This window comes from Schistocerca piceifrons, chromosome 7, assembly GCF_021461385.2.
Source record: "Schistocerca piceifrons isolate TAMUIC-IGC-003096 chromosome 7, iqSchPice1.1, whole genome shotgun sequence".
NCBI classification, from domain to species: domain Eukaryota; kingdom Metazoa; phylum Arthropoda; class Insecta; order Orthoptera; family Acrididae; genus Schistocerca; species Schistocerca piceifrons.
In genome coordinates, this window is record NC_060144.1 from 258,802,556 (window position 1) to 258,826,706 (window position 24,151).

Sequence of the window (24,151 nt, forward strand, 5' to 3'; positions counted from 1 at the left end):
TCTTCCACTTGAGTTGGCATAACTTGTGATCTACAACATTTGCGATACGGGGACGTGCATTATCATGAAGCAACCAGCACGGAACTTGGTGCATCATTCCACAGTGGGGGTTTTCGACAGGCTTGCTGCCACACACATGTTCTTCATTCTCTGACAGATGTCTGTCAGTGTTTGTCTTTTGGCAGTCAGAAAAAAGAATATCTGCATGTTGGTCCTGTTTGGATGCATTTGGTAATAACATTGGCATAGTTCATATTTCCATATTTACCACACATACTGTAGAAAGACATGAATCCCACACTAAACCTGTTGGTGCTTATACCTGCATTGAAGTCACGCTACTTTGCATGTACAGCTCCCTGAAACGGAAAAATTTTTGATTGTCCCTTATATTTAATTGTGTGCAGTAATTTAGTAATAAGTTGTTTAGAATAAGGTACTTTAAAAGATGATCATTATAGAATTTGAAGAGGATAGCATTTGAAAATAACTGAAAACAGACTATGAATATTTAATCTGTAACTTTTTGGGTTGCTGCACTGATTACTGTTAGTTCCAATGGCTTTTAATATCTAGCTGTTGGAGAGTTGATAGGAACGGTTTACTTGCAAAGGATGACTCTGGAACACCTGAAACAGTTTCACCCAGACTTATCAAAAAACAAAGATGATGTAACTTACCAAACGAAAGTGCTGGCAGGTCGAAAGACACACAAACAAACACAAACATACACACAAAATTCAAGCTTTCGCAACAAACTGTTGCCGCATCAGGAAAGATGGAAGGAGAGGGAAAGACGAAAGGATGTGGGTTTTAAGGGAGAGGGTAAGGAGTCATTCCAATCCCGGGAGCGGAAAGACTTACCTTAGGGGGAAAAAAGGACGGGTATACACTCGCGTGCACACACACACACACACACACACACACACACACACACACACACACACACACACACTGTCTGCTTGTGTCTGTATATGTGTGGATGGATATGTATGTGTGTGCGATTAGGATACGTATGCACTTGGTTTACAATCTAGGAAAAAGTACTTTGGGTTTAAGACACCACTAGCTCAGCTAAGAGTTGCGATGGGGAGGGAAGGAAACTAATAAGAAACCATAGAATTTGATGTTGTTAAGCTGCTTGATGACGGGTCCAATGATATATGAATGCAATAATGTTTCACCCCAGGGGATGTGGTGGCATGGAAAGGTGGTGATGTAAAAATAATAAAGGACACTGTCACTGTTGAATCCATGGTATTCAGGTTTGCTAGTGTTATTGGTGACACACCTAATGACAAAAGACCCAAAGGAGTGGGTGAGGGCGTGGGCTGACCTTATTTATCTTCACGAGGTAAAGTGGCAAGCACTACTGATAGACATTTAAAAGTAGGAAAAAAAACCATGCATATCTTTCATAAATGTTAATTCTTTCCTTAAGGAAGAAAAGAGGGATAGACTGGGAAAGGTTGGAAAATGGGAACAGACCACTCAGACTCGTGATTGAGGGGGGCCCCCACGTGCAGTGACACAGAGATGAAGAGCAAGGGATAGGAAATATTAGAAGATCAAAGATAGTACATTGGTAAGCACCATGCTGGCTTCAGCTTAGAGATGTGGATCTTGGAATATTGAATTTGCTAATGATTTCCAAAACGGAATATCCATGTGTCTTGCTCCAACTACCATTCCATGTTCAAAGTATGTTACTTCCCATTGTGTAGCCATAATCACATCAAGAACCTTTCCATATGAATCACCTGAGTACAATGACAGCTCGTCCAATGCAGTGCCCTTTTATGCTTTGTATAAGTGATTCTATAGCCCTCTGTGTATGTATATATTGCTATCCCATGACTTGTCATCTCAGTGTACAGTCTCCAGTTGATTCATGGAATTTTGTTGTTGGATGTCTTTTATATTGAAATCCAGGTGTTTCAAGTCTTGTTGTTGTGTGCTTCTGTTTCCTACATTATCTGGTCCAGCTCTCATCCATCATGGCTGGTGTGCTGTAGAGTTCAACGTCTATCTCCCTCTTCATCTGCTTCATAATGTCAGTCAGTTTCAGATAGGGTCCTATGGAATATAGCACGTCTTGTAATCTGATGTTCTCTTTAAAATAAATCTCTTTAATAAGTTCATATGTAAGGGAAGATGTTTTTCCCAGTCCTAGGATCCATTTCTTGAACACTGTCTCGACTTCTTGTATTGTTTACAAAATTTCTGATCTTAAGTATTTTCCATATAATCTCTGTTCCATAAGGTGCCACTGCCACTTTTTATACTGTTATCACTGTGCTTGTCGATAGATTGGTTATGTGATATTGTGTGATCCCTAGATAGCAGCAGGACAAAATGCAGTGTCTGGTGGCTGTGGGGGAGGTATGGGAGGGGGGGTGGATGATTGGACAAGGAGGGGACAAGATAAACAGAAAAGATCGGAAGGTGTGTTAGCAGCGAGTAGGTCACAGTAAGGGTGAGGGGACATGAAGTGAGAGGAGGTCCATAGGACAGAGTAGTCGGAAACTATTGGATGTAGGGTGTGGGGCTGCAGGTTATCGTAGGTTGAGACTGGGATAATTTTGGGAGCGGAGAATGTTTTGTGATAGTTTAGTGGTGATCATTTGTCCTGGTGGTCATCTTGTTGATAATCTCACCGATAAAAAAAAAAAAAAACCTGCAAAGAGTGCAGCAGAGCTGGATATGACATGGCTTCTTTCACAGGTGGCCCTGCCTGTGATGGGATAGGATAAGCCAGTGACAGGACTGGAAGTGCTTGGTGGGTGGATTGGTCAGGTCTCGCACCTGGATGTTCCACAGGAATATTATCCCTGAGGCTAGGGTTTGGGAGTGGGAGTGGCACAGCGATAAACTAGGGTATTGTGGAGGTTGGGTGGGCAACAGAATACCACTTCGGGAAGGGTTGGAAGCATCTTGAGAAGGGTGTGGTTCAGCTGTTCCAGTCCTTAGTGGTAATGGGTGACAAATGTGTTGCTGCTTTGTAGCAGGTTGGTAAGGGTGGTGGGAGGATTGGAGGTGCATGGGAATGGCACGGGAAACGTATTCACAGACTAGGTCTGGGGGCAGTGCCTGCCTATGAAGAACTTGTGAGACCTTCAGAGCACTTAGCAAGGGAATTATTGTTGTTGCAGAGTTGCCTTCCCCAGGAGGCCAGGCTGCACTGGAGGGATTTTTTTGTGTGGAAGGAATGCAGCTAGCAAAGTGGAGGTATCGTTGGTGGTTGGTGGGCGTAATGGGGATAGAGGTATGGATGGAGCCATCAGAGAGGAGAAGGTGACATGCTGGACTGAGGAGGACCAGGTGAAGCGGATGGGAGAGGTGGTGTGGTTGTGAAGGAATTACGGTATGGTGTCATGACCCTGAGTCCAGATCGTGAAGATATCATCAATGAGCCTGAACCATACCAGGGGTTTTGGGTTTTGAGAGGCTGGGAAGGTTTCTTCTAGGTGACCCATAAACAGATTGGCTTGGGGGGGGGGCTAAGCAGGTGCCCGTAGTTGTGCCGTGGATTTGTTTATATACCTTCCCTTCAAAGAAGAAGTAGCTCTGTGTCAGGATAAAGTTAGTAATGTTTATGAGGAATTAGGTGGTGGGTTTTGAGTCTCAAGGACGTTGGGAGGGATAGTGTTCAGTAGTGTCAAGACCATGGGCATGAGGGATGGTGGTGTGCAGGGAAGTGATTTCAGTAGCTGCTTCACAACCTGGGCTCTCTGCATCCTTCCATCTACCACCAGCTTTTCTGAAATTCTGCAAATTGGCATTATCCTTATAACACATTTTCTGCTTCCAAAATTATGCTGACTTCAACCTATAATAACCTACTGCCCCACAACCTACATCCAACAGTTTCTGGGGTTGATGCTTTCATCCAACGCAAGAGTTGCACTCTAGCCACAGAGGCTGGAGATAGTAGTCATACGTGCGTGAGGTGTCTCACTTGTATGTATGTGTGTTGTTTTCTTTTCTTCTCTGAAGAATGTTTTGGCCAAAAGCTCAGTGTGTAACAGTCTTTTCATTGTCCCTGTCTGCAACTCAACAGTCATCTTAACAAAGTAGCAATCTATCTGTTTCATTATATTGTTAATATTCCAACCTGGACTTTCCATTATATGAATTTTATATATTCTAGTAATGAAACTATAGGTCTTGATTGTGAGCAACCTTAATCTTATCGCAAATCATAAAGAGCATGAAACTTCCTGGCAGATTAAAACTGTGTGCCGGACCGAGACTCGAACTCGGGACCTTTGCCTTTCGCGGGCAAGTGCTCTTCCAACTGAGCTACCCAACCACGACTCACGACCCGTCCTTACAGCTGTAATTCCACCAGTACCTCGTCCGGATGTTTCATATCAGCGCACACTCCGCTGCAGGGTGAAACTTTCATTCTGTATAAAGGACATCATTGTAAAAGAATAAGCATCTAGTTCTACACTAGTCCACTTATCTTCTCCGGCTAGTCAAATATGTAATGTAAAACTTGGCTTCCCAAATGTCATTCTTTCTGCGCTCTTGTACTCATTGTAGTGAATGCCCTGTACCTGGGCTTGAATTCTCATGCAGAAAAAATCTACTTTTAACATGATAAAAGAATATGGTTTGCAGATACGGCACAGTAAGGGCCATGTAACTACTGTGGTGTAGCTATGAAAGTATGCTTCTCATATTGAAATAAATAACTGAATATTTAGGATTAACTTTGCAAGTAGAGGGCAGTTTATCAGCATTATAAGCCACATTGAAAAATGTGAGGGTTTGTTGAACACCACTCATTGCAGATGTACTTAGAAATTACCACTGAAATTAAGTATCTAGACTTCAGTATTAACCATTCATAACACATTTAAGAAAAAATACCACATTGGTGATGATCATTTAAAACTGAAAAGATTTTTCTGTTCAGTTAGTGCAGCATAAAGCTATGCTTTTACTGCTGTTATTACAATGTATGGTGAACATTATGTTTGTAAACACACCTATTTATTAAAAAATACTTCCAGATACGAAAAATGTAATGATCCACTATCATCAAGGATAATACGAGATGCAGTATGGAACTTTCGCAGCTTCGACTACTTGGCACCTACAACAGTTGACAGAATGGTGGACTATATTACACATAATAAGGCACATGTACTTGCTGAAACTGCAGAAAAATTACTCACCCTTTGTTATGTGCATGGCTATACACCCACAGGTGCAGGTTCTTTTTTTTCTACAATGATAGATCTTATTCTCAGGTATGTATATGTCATCAGCATTTTTTGTTATTTTGATTTTGAACTACTGTTAATACCTTATATTTATATTTCTTTTTAGGGACAGAGATTTCATGGTTAGTCTAGCAGTCATTCGTTCATCTCTTGCTCTCTGCTTTTACAACAGTTTGCCAAAGGCTTTAATTCATTATATTTTCACTGTTGACTTTCTGGAGCGGATCGAAGCAGAGTTGTCACAGTGCTATTCGAAGGTGAGTACTTATGTGTCCTTTTGTAATGCAGTTTTGACATTTTATTTACCTGTGCCTAAATACAATGGCCTGTTGAATTACTTTGAGATCCTGTGCATCATCACAGATTATTGTTCATTTCAAAGAACTAACAACTTCTGCTGTATATAACAAGACATATGCCTTTTGAGTATTAATTCAGTAATAAAAATTTGTCTGGGTTTCAGAAATGTCAGTGGCAACACTGCTACGATATACTCTCCCTCACACGAGAACTATTGCCTCAACAATCACCTGTGGCTGTGCCATTGTGTTTTATATTCAGTACACATGATTTTGGCAGAGAACTCTCTCAAGTGCAAATGTTTATGCATCATTTCCATGGCTCAATAGAGTTCACTCTTTTATGGCTGCATGCATTCATGTAAACTGTCAATTATTCCATTCATATCCTCCGCCCAGATATTTCTGTACAACAATAGCTTGTAATATGTTTTGTTATGACTTCACAACAAATGATTTTTGTGACATTTATAACCAAAGGTGACAGTCAGGGAAAGTAGTTATGTTCTAAATAAATGGTTTAATTAAGGCTATTTGGGGAAAAAAGGAATTATGTGTACAGTTTACAGTATTTGATCTATTATAGTTGCGAATGACTCATACCTGAATAGTTTACTAGTAAGAGCATTGCTCTGGAAAAAGCAGGAGACAGTATTTGAGTTTTGATCTTGTTCAATTTTAGTCTATTAACAAGTTTCACAATAGCTCATTGTTGCTATAGGTCACATTGTGATAAATTCATATAGGGGTTATAAATGCCTACTAACAATTCGTAACCAGAATTAACTTACTTCGCTTATTGGCTCCGGATTAAATAAATTTTCAAAATGGGTGTCCCAATTTTCATTCCTGCCTCCCATTTTGCACAGTACCTGTTGACATTAACAGTCAGAAGTTTTCTTTTCTTACATATCAGAAATAATCACATTACTGTGTAAAGTGTTCAACATATATCTAGTGTATCTGGTGTTAAAGTATTTTCTCATAATGAAGACAAACTTATTAAGCAGAATATCACTCCTTTTCGTGGGTTTGCTTCGGCCTCCTTAAAGGAAATTGCAGAATTGTTCATTGGAAAATGAATTGCTTGCCATAGGTCATTATTCACTAGCTGTGTTGTCCTGGCAACTCACAGGAATGCAACTTGGTGATATCTTTGACAACCGTCAATATTGTGACAAGTGCTCACAGTGTCCTGTTCAAGGCACAGATTCATTAACAGCACACTATATAGGAAATTTAAATCATTAGTATGTGGGACATCTGCAGGAAGACAACACACACATTGTAAACAAGTTGTGCCATCACACAATCAAGATGATCAAAGTCAAAAATTACTGATAGTGGATGTTAATTACCAATGGGTGTGGTAACATTAACTCTGTCCCTGTGTTTGTTCAGGGAGAGAGCAGGATTCCAAGCAGAATTCGAGCATAAACCTCAAATCTATCTGTAAAGTCACTTGCTAATTTCATCTCACTGCTTCCTTAATAATCCTGATGTTGTTATATTCCATAGGATGACCGGTGCGAGGTCGTGTTCTACAATAGTAGATTTACTCTATCGTTGTAAGTGTGTGTGATGCTTTTTCTTGTTTCGTTGGGCTTCTGTGGTCTTGATTGTCTGACCAATGTATGACATGCCACATCTGCAAGGGATTTAGTAGACCCACATTATGCAGACCAAGATCATACTTCACAGACCCGTAAAAGGAGCCTAATATTAGATGGTGGTTTAAAAACACATTTCATGCCACATTTCCACAGAGTACGACTAATCCTGTTGGAAATGTTAATCATGTAAGACAAAAAGGCCTTAGACTTTAGTGCTACTTCATTATATTCATCACTCATTCATGGTTGATTGATGTAATGCATGTATGATATGTCCTTCATTATAACCATTCTGGCAAAGGGCGATTTGAAGTGACAAACTTTCAGGGTCTGAGGTTATGTGGGCCCTCTGTGCCAGGATACAAAGCATCCCTTCCCACTGAGCTGGCTGGTGACAGCTATCAGCCTGAAGATACAAATCAGTATGATCTGGCTTCCTACAAAGAGCACACCTCAACATACCATCAGCCTTCCTCCAGGGCAACACTTCAAGGGAGGGAAGGCAGCCATCATTTTCCATCTCCACATGAAAGGAATATTTGGATGGATTGAATTCAGACATTCTAAAAAGACAATGAAATTTTCACTTCAGTGAGACCAAATAACGAAAGTACCATGTACATATCAGAAAAAAATGTACAGGCTTCAATGCCACTGATGCTGTACCACATACTTCACCTTTTGCCAGATTTGTTATAGTGAAAGACAGATCAGATCACATTGCACTGTTGACCAGCTGTAAATCAGGTGAGAGTGAAATACTGTAGTAGATCCAAGTCTATGGTCTTTTAGCCTACAGTAGGATTTGTTGTATTATGTGGAAAAATGGCATTAAGTGTATTTTTTGACCACCATCAAAGATTATGTCCCCTTTAGGGTAAGTAAAGGATGATCTTGGTTTGTGTAAAGGAGTGTCTACTGTATCCCGTGCAGTTGTTGCATGTCATTCATTGGTCAGACCATCAGGACTGTGGAGGACTGGTGTATTAAGCATAAGTTTTACAAGTGCTCACAGCAGCTGAGCAAATCTGCTGTTGCAGAACATTACTTTGGCACCTGGAATACAGTATTTCTGGGCTAGAAGTGTACAAAAATACTTGTTTATATTTATTACCTGTTTAGGTTTATAATTTTATCTGTCCAACACTTTACACTGGAGCTCAAACATTTTTATGCACTACGGGCACTGGTTGTAGCGTAAAATATATCAATATGGTACTCTACTTTTTGCCACATGTTGTTAAGAATGGCAGTGTACATCTGTTGTCTCAAATCTACCAAATCTTGAACCTTTGTTCTGTGAACAATGTCCTTGATAAAGCCTCATGCACTGAAATCAAGTTAAGTCAGATCCTCCTTAGCCAAACAACAGAGGGACAGGGCTAATGCTGCTGCCTTTCTGTTGGTAACTAATTTTCACTACTGTAGTGATAACTTTGGGCTTAGTTACCTTTTGTTGTGTGGAGGTGCTAGTTTATGGCAGATGTGTAGTCTACCTGCATATGCCCCACATACTGAGATTTAGGTTATCTCTATCATTAAATTTGTGCCTTGAAAATGATGAGATGTGCACATGCCAAAATATTGCCAGTTTCTGAAGGCATCACCTGGCTGCATTCCCATAAGTTATTTAAATATTTTATACGCTTTTGTGTCACTCTTGTTATTGCAAATCAAATTGGGCAATTGTTAACACAATGTAAAAGAAGAAAAATTCATCCACATTCTTTTATTTATTTGTCCACATACAGAACAAAGTAACTTGTTTCCTGCGTGTTTTCCATTGTTGAATGAAAAGGTTGATTGGCACTAATTATGCTGTAGTTGAGTTTATAATATGCAACGAATGAGGTATGGATCGTTATTTAAGAATTTTGTTAATTTCTATTAATATTCCTTGAAGATGATACATTCTACATTTACAGTTGGTGATTCTGCTGAATTGCAGGATACTTATCCTGTCCGTGTTCGTCATAATTTGATGGAGCTTAACCGTGCAGTTTGTTTGGATTATCCTGATGCTGATGTACCTTGGTTTCATAAAAAATACTGCCAGGAACTTGCTGTTTCAGGTGAGTTTGGGAGTTTGTTTACTCAACAAAAAAAATTTTAATACTTGCCCTTTCTTGGCAAATATCTGTGATGAAATCTACTCGGGATATCAGTCGCATAGCAGTGCCATCTCAGAGCAACATTTCCGTGAGTTTCCTACATGATATCGTAAAACAAAATCACCTGGAAATGACGTAGGAAACTGACTGAAATATTGCTTCAAGCCAATGTTGAGTTTTGGCTGATATCCCAAAATTTTGTCAAATAAGCATAGTAGAAAATTAATTACATGACGTTTATGCTGCAACATTATTCTAATTTATACTCCAACTACACACATATACATTTGTATGTCATCCCAGTCACATAATTTCGCTTACATATCACTCACTGTTTCACGAAATACACTTTTTCCTTGGCAAAGTTTGCTTCAGCAGTCTTCTGTCTACTTGCTGCTGATGTTGTTATTGAAGAAGTTGTAGAATTACAGGATGTATTGAGCAATACAGAAAACATGTATGAGACATAAAATCCTGATTGCATCTTGTGTACCTTCCCTTTGGGGGGAAAACAATGTTAAGAAAAAAAGAAGAAGATTTTCATTACACTGATGTTTCATTTGTGAGTGTCAGCTTTTACTCTGTTTTGACAGGTAATAACACTCAAAAACATTACATGGAAACTCAAGGAAAAGGAGGGAAGTGGTCCAAAAAAAAAAAAAAAAAATAAAATAAAATAAAATAAAATAAAAAAATGAAAGATAAGGCATACAGAAAGTTGATGGGTACAAGAGAGAAACATGAAAGAGTGTAAAAAAGGTAACAACAGGAGAGACAAACAAGTTGATGTGAGGCCCATGGTGCTAATCAGGCTCATGATTGGGATTAGGGGTCCATGTCATGCATAACACAATGAAGACCTATGGTTTTTGTACAAGTGTGCTGGTACATGAGCTGTAATTAGAATACCAGCTGATTTTAATTACAAGTACAATCGCAGCCCTACTTCAGGGCTTCCTTTGCAGCATGTGTGAATGTGTATGCCCACGTGAGAATGAAAATAAGTGTTCAACAGTTCTTCTCAGTATAACAGTGACTGCTTCTTCACTGGTCTATCCTCTCATGACACTGATTGACCATGACTCAGTCATTCTATCCACTTAGCCAAGATACTAATCAAATTTAAACTTGGATAGAACCTTTCAGAATCATCTGATATGTGAATTTAGTAGACTTTCAGTCTGTATGCTATCTACATTAACTCATGATTTATTCATGTTGCTGCATGTTTCAATAACAGTGTTGTATAAATGTCCACTTATGGATCCCATTTGGATTATTAAAACACGAGATACAATGCAGAGCTGGCTTCCATTTACAGATCTCCGGAGCATTAGAACCACCCAATAGATCTATTCGATGACTCAGAAAGCTAACAAGCAAAAATATGAGGGGTTCAGAGCATAAGTAGCATAACTCCACCTATGGGGTTTTGAGTAATAGGAACATTCATTAAGAAGTGTATAAACAATTATTAATGTTAATAATTTATTTGTGTTGATAAATACAGGATAATATGCACAAAAGTCTCTCTAAATATATTAACAAAACAGAATATCATACAGGAAATGTGTAGGAAATGACTTGTTAAACAAAAAAGAAAGGAGTTACTTAGTTTGTGCACTGAACACTTTTGTCAGTCATCCATTGTAACTGTACCTTGTGTGGATACAGGTTCATTGTATCTGATCCTGGGAATCTGAACGTCAAGTACATGTCTCTGTAGGCAAGTTCTTGAAGAATGCATGATACACAGGGGGAATAAATTTTAGAAGATCAAGCACATCCTTCTTGTTGGTTGTCACAGTCCACCTGGTCTTGTAAAGTCTTTCTTGTGTCACTGATGCAAGGTTCTGGAGAGGTGTGCGTAACGTGTGCTTATGAAAGTCCACCTCATGAAATTCTTCACTTTGATGGAAACTTGATTTAAACCTCATGGACAATGGCACTGCCTGTTCTAATTGCATACATGTGACTTGCTGCCAATTTAATGGATTCCTGTCAGTGGCCCCTTTCCTGATCAATGTGCTGCCTAGCTGCTTCTTTGTTGACACAAAGTTGTCGTTCTTCATTATGTGAACAATGAAAGGATTTTTCTTTTTACACCCTTGGATAATATCTACACAGTCACCAGCTGAGTAAATATATTGTTTTTTGCGACTGGCTAATTCAATCAGACCAAAGTGTGCATCATTGGGCAGGTAGCTATGGGCAGGTATCATACATTTGTTATTTATTACTTCCAGTTTCATGTCTGCATCTTGCACTAATTTCATCAAGGAACCACACATGTTACAATTATACTTATGTGGATATGGTGTGTGTTCTTGTGGACGTGTCCAAAAGAACAGACACCATACCCATATAAGTATATAGTTCTGGCAACACTGGCCATGACCTTCTTCTTCTGTGCACATGCACACATATTCCCCGAACTCTTATGGGACTTTGTAAGAATGTCTTCCATGAGTAATGAGTGTGTTGGGGTACGAATGTAGTGTGTGGACATACAAGGTGAGAATGTGGGTCTCGTGGGAGGTGTGTGCGAGATAGTCCCTGCAGTCGCGCTATCCTCTGTGCCCTCGGTGGCTTGGATGGATAGAGCGTATGCCACGTAAGCAGGAGATCCCAGGTTGGAGTCCCAGTTGGGGCAAACATTTTCACCTGTCCCTGTTGATATATATCTATGCCCTTTAGCAGCTGAAGGTATTAATATAATTCTAATTTTGTTACAATTATGGCTCTGCCCTGTACATGAATCAGAATATGCAGTTATTACTTTGTATGTATGGCATCCCAGATTATACACATATAAATTTCTCTTATAGTAGGTAAAAGATGTCAGCAGCGTTGGAAAGGCCAGTGCCTTTTGTAAATCAAATGCAAACATATAGTGGTCATCAGGTACTGTGTTTCTGTCTTGTTTCATCAACTCTTCAGCCTGTGCTAAGCGTTTGTCCTTCTTGTTTTGCAGCCTATGTCTCTTTTGTAGATTGTCCTCAGTAGCAATCTTCGACTATAGTTCATCACACGTTGTACAAGTATCTTTGGATGGAGGCTTGAAGTGTAGATTAAATTTTAAACTGGAAACATGATAGTAATATTTTGCTTTCACCAGTTCTTTGCCAGTGTTCCTACACTATTGAATATAGAGTTCATACATTTTTCTCACTGTGAGGTCTTGGCTGAGATATTGTTGATCAGGATTATCCTTTCTGGTATAATGGCTCTGGTATGATGGAACCAACTTGATATGCTCTGGAACGCTACTGTCGTCTATTGAATTTCCAGGTGTTTTTCTTCCTCGTGAATCAGTCACAGCAAACACTTTTTCCTTTCCTAAACAGCTGTATAATTTCCCTTCATTTATTTGCAGTGTCCTTAAGAAGTATTTTTTGCACACCTGTAAACTGTTATTTCCTACCCTAAGAAAATATTTGTATATGATAGCTTTTGAAGAACAAAATCCACCCTTCAACCATTTTATTTGTACTGAATTTGACTGAACAAGTCGCTGTATATACACATTCTGTTTGGAGTAGTCTGCTAATTTCTAAAAATTTTCGAATATTTCTTTCCTCTTACTACTTTCCTCAATTTTTGCATTACATTCCCTCCTGCAGTTACACTCCTCATCCTCAAATATCTTTTCTGGAACGATCTTACCAATATGAGATATATACGATTGTCCACTGTTCCTGTTATTCTTACGGATGTTCCATTTCCATGCATTGAGAGTTCGCGTCCTTTTATATCGCTGGCCAGAGTGGCTGAGCAGTTCTAGGTGCTACAGTCTGGAACTGTGCGACCGCTACGGTCGCAGGTTCGAATCCTGCGTCGGACATGGATGTGCGTGATGTCCTTAGGTTAGTTAGGTTTAAGTAGTTCTAAGTTCTTGGGGACTGATGACCTCAGAAGTTAAGTCCCATAGTGCTCAGGGATATTTGAACCTTTTATATCCTCTATGCACTTCCTCAGAATCTAAAAGTATGATAAATAAAGTTACGTCAAATACTGTAGTTCTGTGCTACAATGCAGTTATTGTATGTTCACAGTATACACAATACGTAATTGTTATAAATTGCACTTCTGTTCAGATTATATGTAATGGTAAAATGCAGCACCAATTGACGGGTTAGGTTAGAAACAGTATCTTATTTATTTTTGCTACATATAGAATATTATTAATTATTATTGGTGTGGCTTACCTGTCATAGTATCATTCGTAGGAATGTTTTCCTCACTGCCTGGTGGATATTCTGAACAGCACTCCATAAGATGGTCACTACAAGAACCTTCACATTCCATCTTCTACTGACATACGTATGTTGTGCTCTGAACAAAGTCGGGAAACGGTTAAAGCACTAACACAGTGCTGCACTCTGTGCACAGATGATGAAACCTCAGAGTTATGTACGTGTAGCTCTGAACTGTAAATGTCTCTCTGTTAACGAATATCTCTGTAACTTGTTTTCAACGAAAAGTGGAGTTACATCACTTGTGCTCTAAACCCCTCATATATATCATGTTGTTGCAGTTGATGGTTTTGTATGAGTGTAAGAAGTTATACAATTTGTAAATAAAACAGATTAAATCATATTAATGTGAATGAAATTCTTAGGACAAATGTGTGAGGAAATATGAGAATATCAATTATCCTGTTATAAAAGTAAATAAAAATTTTATGGATCCCCCTATAAAAGTAAGCTGTGATCTGAAATAAATAATGTATGTAATATTATTGAGAAAGATCTTCTCATCAAGTGGCAGAAGTATGACCACTGTCTCGTGTGTGTGAGCTGCATTTGTATAAATATGTGTGTGTGTGTGTGTGTGTGTGTGTGTGTGTGTGTGTACATTGTTTATTTTGGAAGAAGGCCTTGTGACCAAAAGCTTATGTGTTTAGTTGCCTTTTTGTTGTGCGTGTGTGTGACTCAACATGTCCGCTATATGGTGAGTAGCAATTTATCCTTTTCATAATATCGTAAATTTAAAAACAAGTTTTCTTTACAGGCAACAGCCAGTTTTTAAATAGAAATTCATCTATGGAATAGAATGCATTGTCCAAAATAAATTAAGTTATGTTAAATTTAAACCTTGCTTAGCTACCTGTCGTACATTCTATGTTATTGAGAAAATGATCAAAATTTTTGATGTTGCATATTAAACCCCTCCCTGACCCACTGACAGCTGTAGTAATGGGTAATAAAGGTCATTTTTACTAGTGTTGTAGGTGTAGACATCACTGTTCTTCTCACATTGTGATGGATTATTTAAGACGAGTTTCATTAGTTAATACATGAGACATGCTGTAAAGAGACTGCAGTGAAAATACGTAACTTCATGAATAGACACTAACATGACAAGTTTGAGTGAACACCACGTATTATTCTTACTGCTTGCTTTTATACAATCAGTATTTTTTTTCTGAGTGGTGAGTTACCATAGAAGATTATCCTGCAAGACCTTATTGTGTGGATATACGCAAAATTTGCTAGGAGGTTGATTCATTTGTTTTGAAGTAGCAATTATACAAAGAGCAAAAGTAGTTTAACTTAATTGTTTGAGAAGCTCAGTAATATTCTTCTTCCAGTTAAAAGTTTTCGTCAGTATGTACACCCAAACATTTTGAGCATTTTATCCTGTCGACTGACTCCTGTTCATATGCTGCACCAATTGTTGGTATAACTCTCTTACTTATATGAAACTGAATATTGTGTGTGTGTGTGTTTTTTTTTTTTTTTTTTTTTTTTTTTTTTTTTTTTTTTTTTTCCCCAAAATTTAGGAAGCGTCCATTTTCAAATAAACACTTCATAATTCTTTGAAAAACATCATTAACAATTTCTTCAGCTGCTTTCTCTGCAATGGAATTTATTATAATGCTAGTATTGTCTGCAAGATGTACCAATTCTTCTGCTGAATGTTAAGTGGAAGGTTGTTCACAAATTACACAATCAAACACCTGGAAAATATCACAAAAAATAACAACTCATGATATTTTGATATTTAAAGCATGTAATATTTGGTGAGTAAAAGCATAAATAGTGTTCACAGTAGGGCAACCTCTCTGAAATCCAAACTGTGATATGCTGAGTAAATCGTTTCCTCTCAAATATGAGGCCATTAATTAAATTTCTGATTACTATGGAAAAAGATGTCAGTAAGCAAATTAAATGATAATTATTTAAGTCTTTCTTGTACCTTTGTTGTAAAGATATAATGTAATTGGATAGATAAAAAAGTCTAGTCACATAGCAGTGGCAGTAGAAAACATATGCGGAATAGGAATAGTACTGGAACCAAAATTGAACCCCGTGCATCTCCATTTGTGATTTCTCCACAGTCACTAAATTTTTCTGCCCTCCCAACTTTGTTTGAAATATTCATCTCAAGTTTTTGCATTCTGTTTATTAAATCTGATTCAGACCCATTGTATCTAAAGCCATCATTTCTTTAAAACCTCTGTTTTTCTAAAAGTTACACAATCAAACACCTGGAAAAGATCACAAAAAATAACAACTCATGATATTTTGATTTTTAAGGCATGTAATATTTGGTGAGTAAAGGCATAAATAGTGTTCACAGTAGGGCAACCTCTCTCAAATCCAAACTGTGATATGCTGAGTAAATTGTTTCCTCTCAAATATGAGGCCATTAATTAAATTTCTGACTACTTTGGAAAAAGACGTCAGTAAGCAAATTAAATGATAATTATTTAAGTCTTTCTTGTACCTTTGTTGCAAAGATATACTGTAATTGGATAGATAAAAAAAGTCTAGTCACAAAGCAGTGGCAGAAGAAAACATATGTGAAGGTTAGGTAAGTGTGCAAGCTTTCAAAGCCAGTGGCTCCTTCTTCAAGCAGGAGGGTTGAAGAGGAAGGAAGAGGGATGAAGGAAAATGACTGAAAAGGTTTAGAAAATGGGAAGAGTTCAGAAAAATCGCCCAGAACTCTGGATTCAGGGAGACTTACTGGACAAGATAAGGAGGAAAGACTTATTGTTGAGTACTGACTGGAATAGGATTTGAAATCCAGAGAGCTTACAAGTGGAAGATAGGGTAAGAGGCAAACAGAGAGTACTGACGAAATGCTGTGCAAAAGTTAATAGTAGCAGAAGGCTAAGTGTATTGTATATGATAGAGGTTGAGGACAGGGAAATATGGACAGGTCAGAAAATAAAATATATAAGAAACTAAAAGGGAGTGAAGGAAGGAATAGTTACTAAGAAGAAATGCCAAGACTGGAGAAATTGCCCCAAATTAAGGCAAGGTGGGTGGTGAGAACCAAGGACATGATGTACTGCCATTACCTATTACCTGTGTAGTTCTGAGAAACTAGTGTCTGGAAGAAGAACACAGATGGCACTTGTAGAGCATGCTGTGCAACAGGAAATTGTGTGTGACCAGTATACAACCTCTTGGTAACGGTTGGTGGTAGCAATACCACTGTAGAAATGGCTCTGAGCACTATGGGACTCAACTGCTGAGGTCATTAGTCCCCTAGAACTTAGAACTAGTTAAACCTAACTAACCTAAGGACGTCACACACATCCATGCCCGAGGCAGGATTCGAACCTGCGACCGTAGCGGTCTCGCGGTTTCAGACTGCAGCGCCAGAACTGCGCGGCCACTTCAGCCGGCACCACTGTAGAAGGCCAAAAAATGTTTATATAACAGCTGTACATGATGTGTCGTTTCACAGGTGGCTCTTCCTTTGATAGTATATGCTTTGTCAGTTACAGGACTGGCATAGGTGGTGACAGAAAGTTTCATAGGGAAAGTCTTTACAGCAGGGATTGTCACAAGTTTAGGAGCCGTGGGGTTGGGAAATGGACGTAGAATGAGCATGGAGTCTAACCAGTGTATTGCAGAGATTGGGTAGGGGGCCATGGATGCCATAAAGCTATTTTAGGTGGGAAAAATGTCGGGTAGAATGGACCTCATTTCAGGGCATGATTTTAGGAGGTCATAGCCTTGTCGAAGTAGCTGATTAATACGTTCAAGACCAAACAAATACTGAGTGACAAGAAATGTACTCTTAAGCGGTTTTTTGGTGGGATGAACAGTACCAGGATGGGATGTGATTAACCATTAAATCTGCTTTCGATCGAGGCTGGTGGGGTAATTACTTCCAGTGAGGGCTGAAGTGAAAATAGTAGCGCATTGCTGTAAAGAGACTGCAGCTGAACAAATACTATTCCCTTGAATGTCAAAGCATTGTAGGAGGCAATGTTTGACATGGAAAGAATTGCAACTGTCAAAATATAGGTGCTGTTGTTTGTTAGTAGGTTTAATTTGAACAGAGGTGCGTAGCTGACCCTCAGTGAGGATGAGATCAACATTGAGGAAATTGGCAAGGGCTTCAGAATAGAAACATGTAAAATTTGATTGGGAGAATGTATTTAGAGATTCCAAAACTTTAGCTGGTGACCCCGCCATGAGTTCATATGGCAAAGATGTCATCAGTGCATCTAAACCAAACCATGGGTTGAAGGTTTATGGATCCCTAGAAAGCCCCCTACAAGTGGACCATGAAAAGGTTGTCATAGAAGGGAACCATCCTGGTTGCCATGGGGGGAACCTTGATTTGTTTGCATGCCTTGCCCTCAAAGATACACTAGTTGCTGCTAAGTATAAAATTGATTAAGATGAACACGTAGGATGTCATAGGTTTGCAGTCAGTGAGTACTGTTCGAGGTAATGTTCAGCAGCAGATAGATGATGTATCTGGGGATGTTCGTATAGAGGAAGGTGGCATCAAAGGCAACAAGCTAGATGTGGACATCCTGTCAACAACGAGGTCATTAGAGACGAGAACCAGCTCGGATTAGGGAGGAATGGGAAGGAAATCAGTCATGCCCTTTCAAAGGAACCATTTGCCTGAAATGATTTAGGGAAATCACGGAAAACCTAAATCAGGACGGCCCAGAGACAGGTTTGAACCATCGTTCTCCTGAATGCGAGTCCAGTGTGCCAACCACTGCGCCACCTCACTCAGTAAGCAAGATGTGTGATGGGAGTGGGACAGGCACAGTTTTCAGAAGATCTAGGAAATGGTTGGTGTCTTTAATGTAGGAAGGAAGTCTTTGTACTATAGGTTGCAGATGTTGATCAACTATGGCAGATATACATTCAGTGGGTGCTTTGAGGCCAGCAACTAAGGGACACTCTGGGTGGTGACTGGGTTTGTGGATCATAGGAAGAAGGTAAAAGGTGAGTTGTGTAGTTAAATAAAAAACACACAAACACACACACACACACACACACAAATTTCAAGCTTTCACAACCCAAGGGTGCTTCATCAGAAAAGAGGGAAGGAGAGGAAAAGATGAAAGGATGTGGGTTTTAAGGGAGAGGGTAAGGAGTCATTCCAATCCCGGGAGCGGGAAGACCTACCTTAGGGGCAAAAAAGGACAGCTTTACACTCGCGCGCGCGCACACACACACACACACACACACACACACACACACACACACACACACACACACACACACATATATACAGACACGGATGGATATGTGTGTGCGTGCGAGTGTATACCTGTCCTTTTTTCCCCCTAAGGTAGGTCTTTCCACTCCCGGGATTGGAATGACTCCTTACCCTCTCCCTTAAAACCCACATCCTTTCATCTTTCCCTCTGCTTCCCTCTTTCCTGATGAAGCAACCTTGGGTTGCGAAAGCTTGAAATTTGTGTGTGTGTTTGTGTGTTTTTTATTGTGTCTATATACCAGCGCTTTCTCGTTTGGTAAGTCACAGAATCTTTGTTTTTTATATATAATTTTCCCACGTGGAATTTTTCCTTTGACAGGGGCCTGAGGTTTTAAGGTGGGACTGTAGGCCAGTTTGTATCACGGGGATAGGATCTTGATGGCCGGTGCTGTACATAGAGTTGTCAGACAGCTAGCATAGACCCTTGCTTACATACTCCGGTCAATTACCACAGTGTTAGATCCTTGTCCACTAGGAGGATAATGATGGAGTAGTTAGATTTAGGGAAAGAATAGCCTGGTGTTGTGCATAGGACAGGTTAGCGACATCAGAATGAGATTTTCACTCTTTAGCAGAGTGTGCGCTGATATGAAACTTCCTGGCGGATTAAAACTGTGTGCCGGACTGAGACTCGAACTCGGAACCTTTGCCTTTCGCGGACAAGTGCTCTGCCATCTGAGCTGCCCAAGCACGCCTCACATCCCGTCCTCACAGCTTCAATTCTGCCAGTACCTCGCCTCCTGCCTTCCAAACTTCACATAAGCTCTCCCACAAACTTGCCCGCGAAAGGCAGAGGTCCCGAGTTCAAGTCTCAGTCCGGCACACAGTTTTAATCTGCCAGGAAGTTTCAGATTAGGGACATGTAGGTACCCAAGAGAGGATTGTGAAGCAGTGCCTTATTAGGGATTCTTGGAATGCTTGTTAGGGATGATTTTGAGGTAGTGGTGGTGAATCATTTTGAGATCAAGCTCAGAACTTTTCAAGGCAGAGTTCAGTGCCTGCTGCTGAACATTATCTGATTGTAAACCTATGATTCCTTCAAGCTCACCTTAATCAACTTTATACTTAACAAAAACTATTATACTTTTGAAGGGCAGACATACAAACAAATAAGAGGCACAGCCATGGAAACCCGGATGGCTACTGCCTATGACAACCTTTCTTGGGTCACTAGTAGGGGGCTTTCCTGGGATCTATAAGCCTTCAGCCCATGGTTTAGTGTAGATACATTGTGATATCTTTGCCACATGGACTGATGGTGAGGCTAACCTGTTAAAAATTTTATGGATTTCTATATACATTCTCCCAATCAAATCTCATGTGGTTTTTTTACTCTGGATCGCATGGCACTTTCGTTAATGTTGACCTCTTCCTCATAGAGGGTCAGCTACACACTTCTGTTCACATTAAATGTACTAACAAACAACAATGCTTACATTCTGACTGCTGCAGTCTTTTCCATGTCGGATGTTGCCTCCTGTACAGCTTTGGTATTTGAGGCAAATGTATTTGTTCAGATGCAGACTCTTCACAGCAACATACCACTATTTCCACATCAGCCTTCACTGAATGTAATTACTCCTCCAGCCTAGTTCAAAAGCAGATTTCCTTGGGCTGTCACATCCAATCCTGGTACTGCTCATCTCACCAGAAACAACTTAAGAGCAATCTCTTATCACTCAGTATTTTTCAGGTCATGCATGTATTAACCAGCCACTTTGACAACGCTATGACTTCCTAAAATAGTGCCCTGAAATGAGGTTCACTTTGCCCACCTAGAATAGCTTTATTGCATCACTTGCCTCTCAATCCATGGCATCCCTCCCACAATCTCCACAATACCCTGGTAAGACCCTGTGCTCCATTTCCTTATGCTCCATTTCCCTACCCTACGGCCTCTGAAACTGTGACAATCCCTGCTGTAAGATTTTCCCTGTGCATCCTCTTACCACCATATATACCAATCCTGTAATTGGCAAAGCATATACTGTCAAATAGAGAGCCACCTGTGAAATGACACATCATGTACAGTTGTTATACAAACACTGTTGGGCATTTTACACTGGTATGACTACCACCAATTTATCAGAAGGTAAATTCTGGCCAAATGCAATTCCCTGTTGCAGTTCACGCTCTAAAAACTGGCAGTTATGACTATGGTGCCTGTTTCACCACATTTACCATCTGGATTATTATCCCAGACACCAGTTTCTCAGAACTCCGCAGGTGGGAATTGGCGTTACAACATATCTTTGTTTTTTGCCACCCACCTAGCCTTAATTTATGGTAATTTCTCTTGTCTCAACATTTCTTCTCAGTAACTATTCCTGTCTTCACTCCCTTTCAGTTTTCTATGTATTTTATTTTCTGACCTGTCTATGTTTGCCCGCCATCAACCTATACCATATCCATATAAGTATATAGTTCTGGCAATACCTGTCATGACCTCCTTCTTCTGTGTGGATGCACACATATTTCCTGAACTGTTATGGGACTTGGTAAGAATGTCTTCCACGAGTAATGAGTGTGTTGGGGTGGGACACTATGAATGTAGTGTGTGGACATACAAGTGGGAATGTGGATCTCGCGGGAGGCATGCGCGAGATAGTCCCTGCAGTCGCACTATCCTCTGTGCCCTCGGTAGCTCAGATGGATAGAGCATCTGCCATGTAAGCAGGAGATCCCGGGTTCGACTCCCAGTCGTGACACACATTTTCACCTGTCCCATTGATATATATCAATGCCTGTCAGCAGCTGAAGGTATTAATATAATTCTGATTTCTTTATATACGGCTGCAGGTCATCAATAGTGTCTGTTCTTTTGGACATATCTGAAAGAACAGACACCATTTCAATATAAGTATATAGTTCTGACAATACCGGCCATTACCTTATTCTTCTGTGCGGATGCACACATATTCCCCGAACTCTTACAGGACTTGGTAAGAATTTCTTCCAAAAGCCGGCCGGAGTGGCCGTGCGGTTCTAGGCGCTACAGTCTGTAACCGAGCGACCGCAACGGTCGCAGGTTCGAATCCTGCCTCGGGCATGGATGTGTGTGATGTCCTTAGGTTCTAAGTTCTAGGCGACTGATGACCTCAGAAGTTAAGTCGCATAGTGCTCAGAGCCATTTGAACCATCTTCCAAAAGTAATGAGTGTGTTGGGGTGGGACACTACGAATGTAGTGTGTGCACATACAAGGTGAGAATGTGGGTCTCGCGGGAGACATGGACAAGATAGTCCCTGCAGTCGCGCTATCCTTTGTGTCCTCGGTGGCTCATATGGATAGTGCATCTGCCATGTAAGCAGGAGATCCCAGGTTCGAGTCCCGGTCGGGGCACACATTTTCACCAGTCCCTGTTGATATATATCAACGACTATCAGCAGCTGAAGGTATTAATATAAGTTTAATATACCATGTACAGTGCACTTAACTTTCTGCTGTTATGAAGTCTTTTATGATGTTTTGTCTGTTGCTCTGTCTTGCTTATTATCCTGTGTTCCACCTGTAAGCTCTCAGGTTTTCAAATCTCAGCCGGTGCTGTCCACCAGCCGTAATCCTCACTACAGTTTGATGCATGGGTCAATGTGGGTGATGCTTGGACGCTCTATAATAGTCACACAGGAACATCAAATAGAACACCGAGAGCTAATGATCACTGGGCATCTAGCCACAGGTCACTGGCCCCCATCCGATTATGAGTGACTTGGGTGCAGCATATCTCTTCCTGTAGAGTGACTATTTAAGCCAACCCAGGGACCACAGCAGACAGTTCCCGTTGGCAAGAGCTTCCCGAGTTACGTGCTGACTGCTTGCAGTCCATCACTTAAGCTCTCGTTTGTATGCCATCGGAGAAGACTGTGTCATGCCGATAAGTTATGCTTCTTAACGGGCAACAGTTCTTTGAGTGGAAAGTTATGCTTCTTAACGGGCAACAGTTCTTTGAGTGGAAGGAAGAGGAATGAAGAAAAGGGACTTGTATTGTTTCGGAAATGGAGAGAGTTTGTAAAAGTCATCCAGAATCCCCGAGCAATCAGTCTTTCCGTCTTATCCTGTTTGCTAAGTCTCCCCTGACTCTGGATTCTGTGTTACTTTTCAGAACTCTCCTCATTTCCTAAATCTTGCCTGTCCTTTTCCTTCATCCCTCTCTTCCTTGTCCTTGAACCTATCTGCCAGAAGAAGGAGCCACTGGCTCCGAAAGCTTGCACATTTACTTAACCTCTGTACGTTTTCTCCTGCTGCTGCTTGGTGAATAGATTGTTTTATAAGTACAATTACATTATATTTTCAAAAAATAATTACTTTCTTGTAAAGAGGCCCCCAATGGCATATTTTAATCTGTCTCGGAAAATTTCATTGCCAGTGATGCATGATATGTATCACTAAATATATTACTTATTAAGTTAGAACAACGTTCCAGAATTCTGTTTGAAATTCCATCAACACCTTATGAGCTTTTGTTCTTTAGAATTTTTATAAATATGTTAACTTCAGTGATGGATATTGGTTTACTTCTAGTTGCTTAAAGTTTAGGGGAATGACATTTTTAATATATTCTCTTGCTTCTTTAACTGGACTCTTAAATCCTGTTTTTGCTGCTACATTTGGAAACTGTTTGTTAAAAATTCACACAGCTTGTGAATTATTAGTCACAACATTTAGTGTAATTGTTGTGGCATCTCGTACATTGACTGGCTGTCCTGTCTCCCATTTGACAGTATCCCATGTAGTTTTAATCTTACTTTCTGCTTTATTAATTTCTGTCAGGAACATACATACTTCTTGATGTTTCAGTGACTTTCCTTAAAATATTACACTTTTTTTTGTAGTACGCAAGTTGTGTTGGGTCTTGACTTATTCTGACCTTTAAACAAATTTTCCTCTACCTCTTACATGAGATTTTAGTTATTCGAATTATCTAGAGTTACTTATGTTTTTTAATGGATTTTCTGGCTAACTTTTTAGGAAAGCCAACTTTCAGGTCCCAACAAAAAATTTAATTTGGAGTTTGACCTGAGCATTTCTTTCACTATATACCTCATCCCACATCACTCATTTTAAATCACTCGTAAAACAATGTATCCCGTTCTCATTAACATGCCTCACTGCTTTGTATTCTCCATGGTGCTGCTGTGTAATGCTTATTTCGATTACTAATTTTGCATCCTGATCAGATGCTCCATTAACAAATGGGCACATATTAATTGTTTCAGTCTGAGCACTGTAGACAAAAATGTTATCAGAGCCCTACTATTTCGTTGCACACAAGTCAAAAAAGTGCTTACTGAAATTAGGTTGAAACACCCAAGTAATTACTCCAGTCCATTTTTCTGTCCCTATCTTTTAAGAAATCTGCATTGAAATCTCCAGAAACCACTAAGTGTTTCATCTTGTCTGACAGGT

At 39.8% G+C, this 24,151-nt stretch overlaps 1 protein-coding gene across 3 annotated transcripts in view; it reads left to right on the forward strand.

The window, feature by feature from the left end:
* Window positions 1-24,151, forward strand: part of LOC124805014 (FAST kinase domain-containing protein 1, mitochondrial) — a 41,901-nt gene that overhangs the window by 15,707 nt on the left and 2,043 nt on the right. For 2 of the 3 annotated variants that reach the window (XM_047265419.1, XM_047265420.1), the window contains 3 exons: window positions 5,022-5,261; window positions 5,341-5,491; window positions 9,095-9,218. In XM_047265419.1, the coding sequence (XP_047121375.1) occupies window positions 5,022-5,261; window positions 5,341-5,491; window positions 9,095-9,218 (515 nt within the window). Of the gene's footprint in view, window positions 1-5,021; window positions 5,262-5,340; window positions 5,492-9,071; window positions 9,219-24,151 lie in introns of all 3 variants that reach the window. The other variant, XR_007017390.1, reaches the window with a different exon arrangement.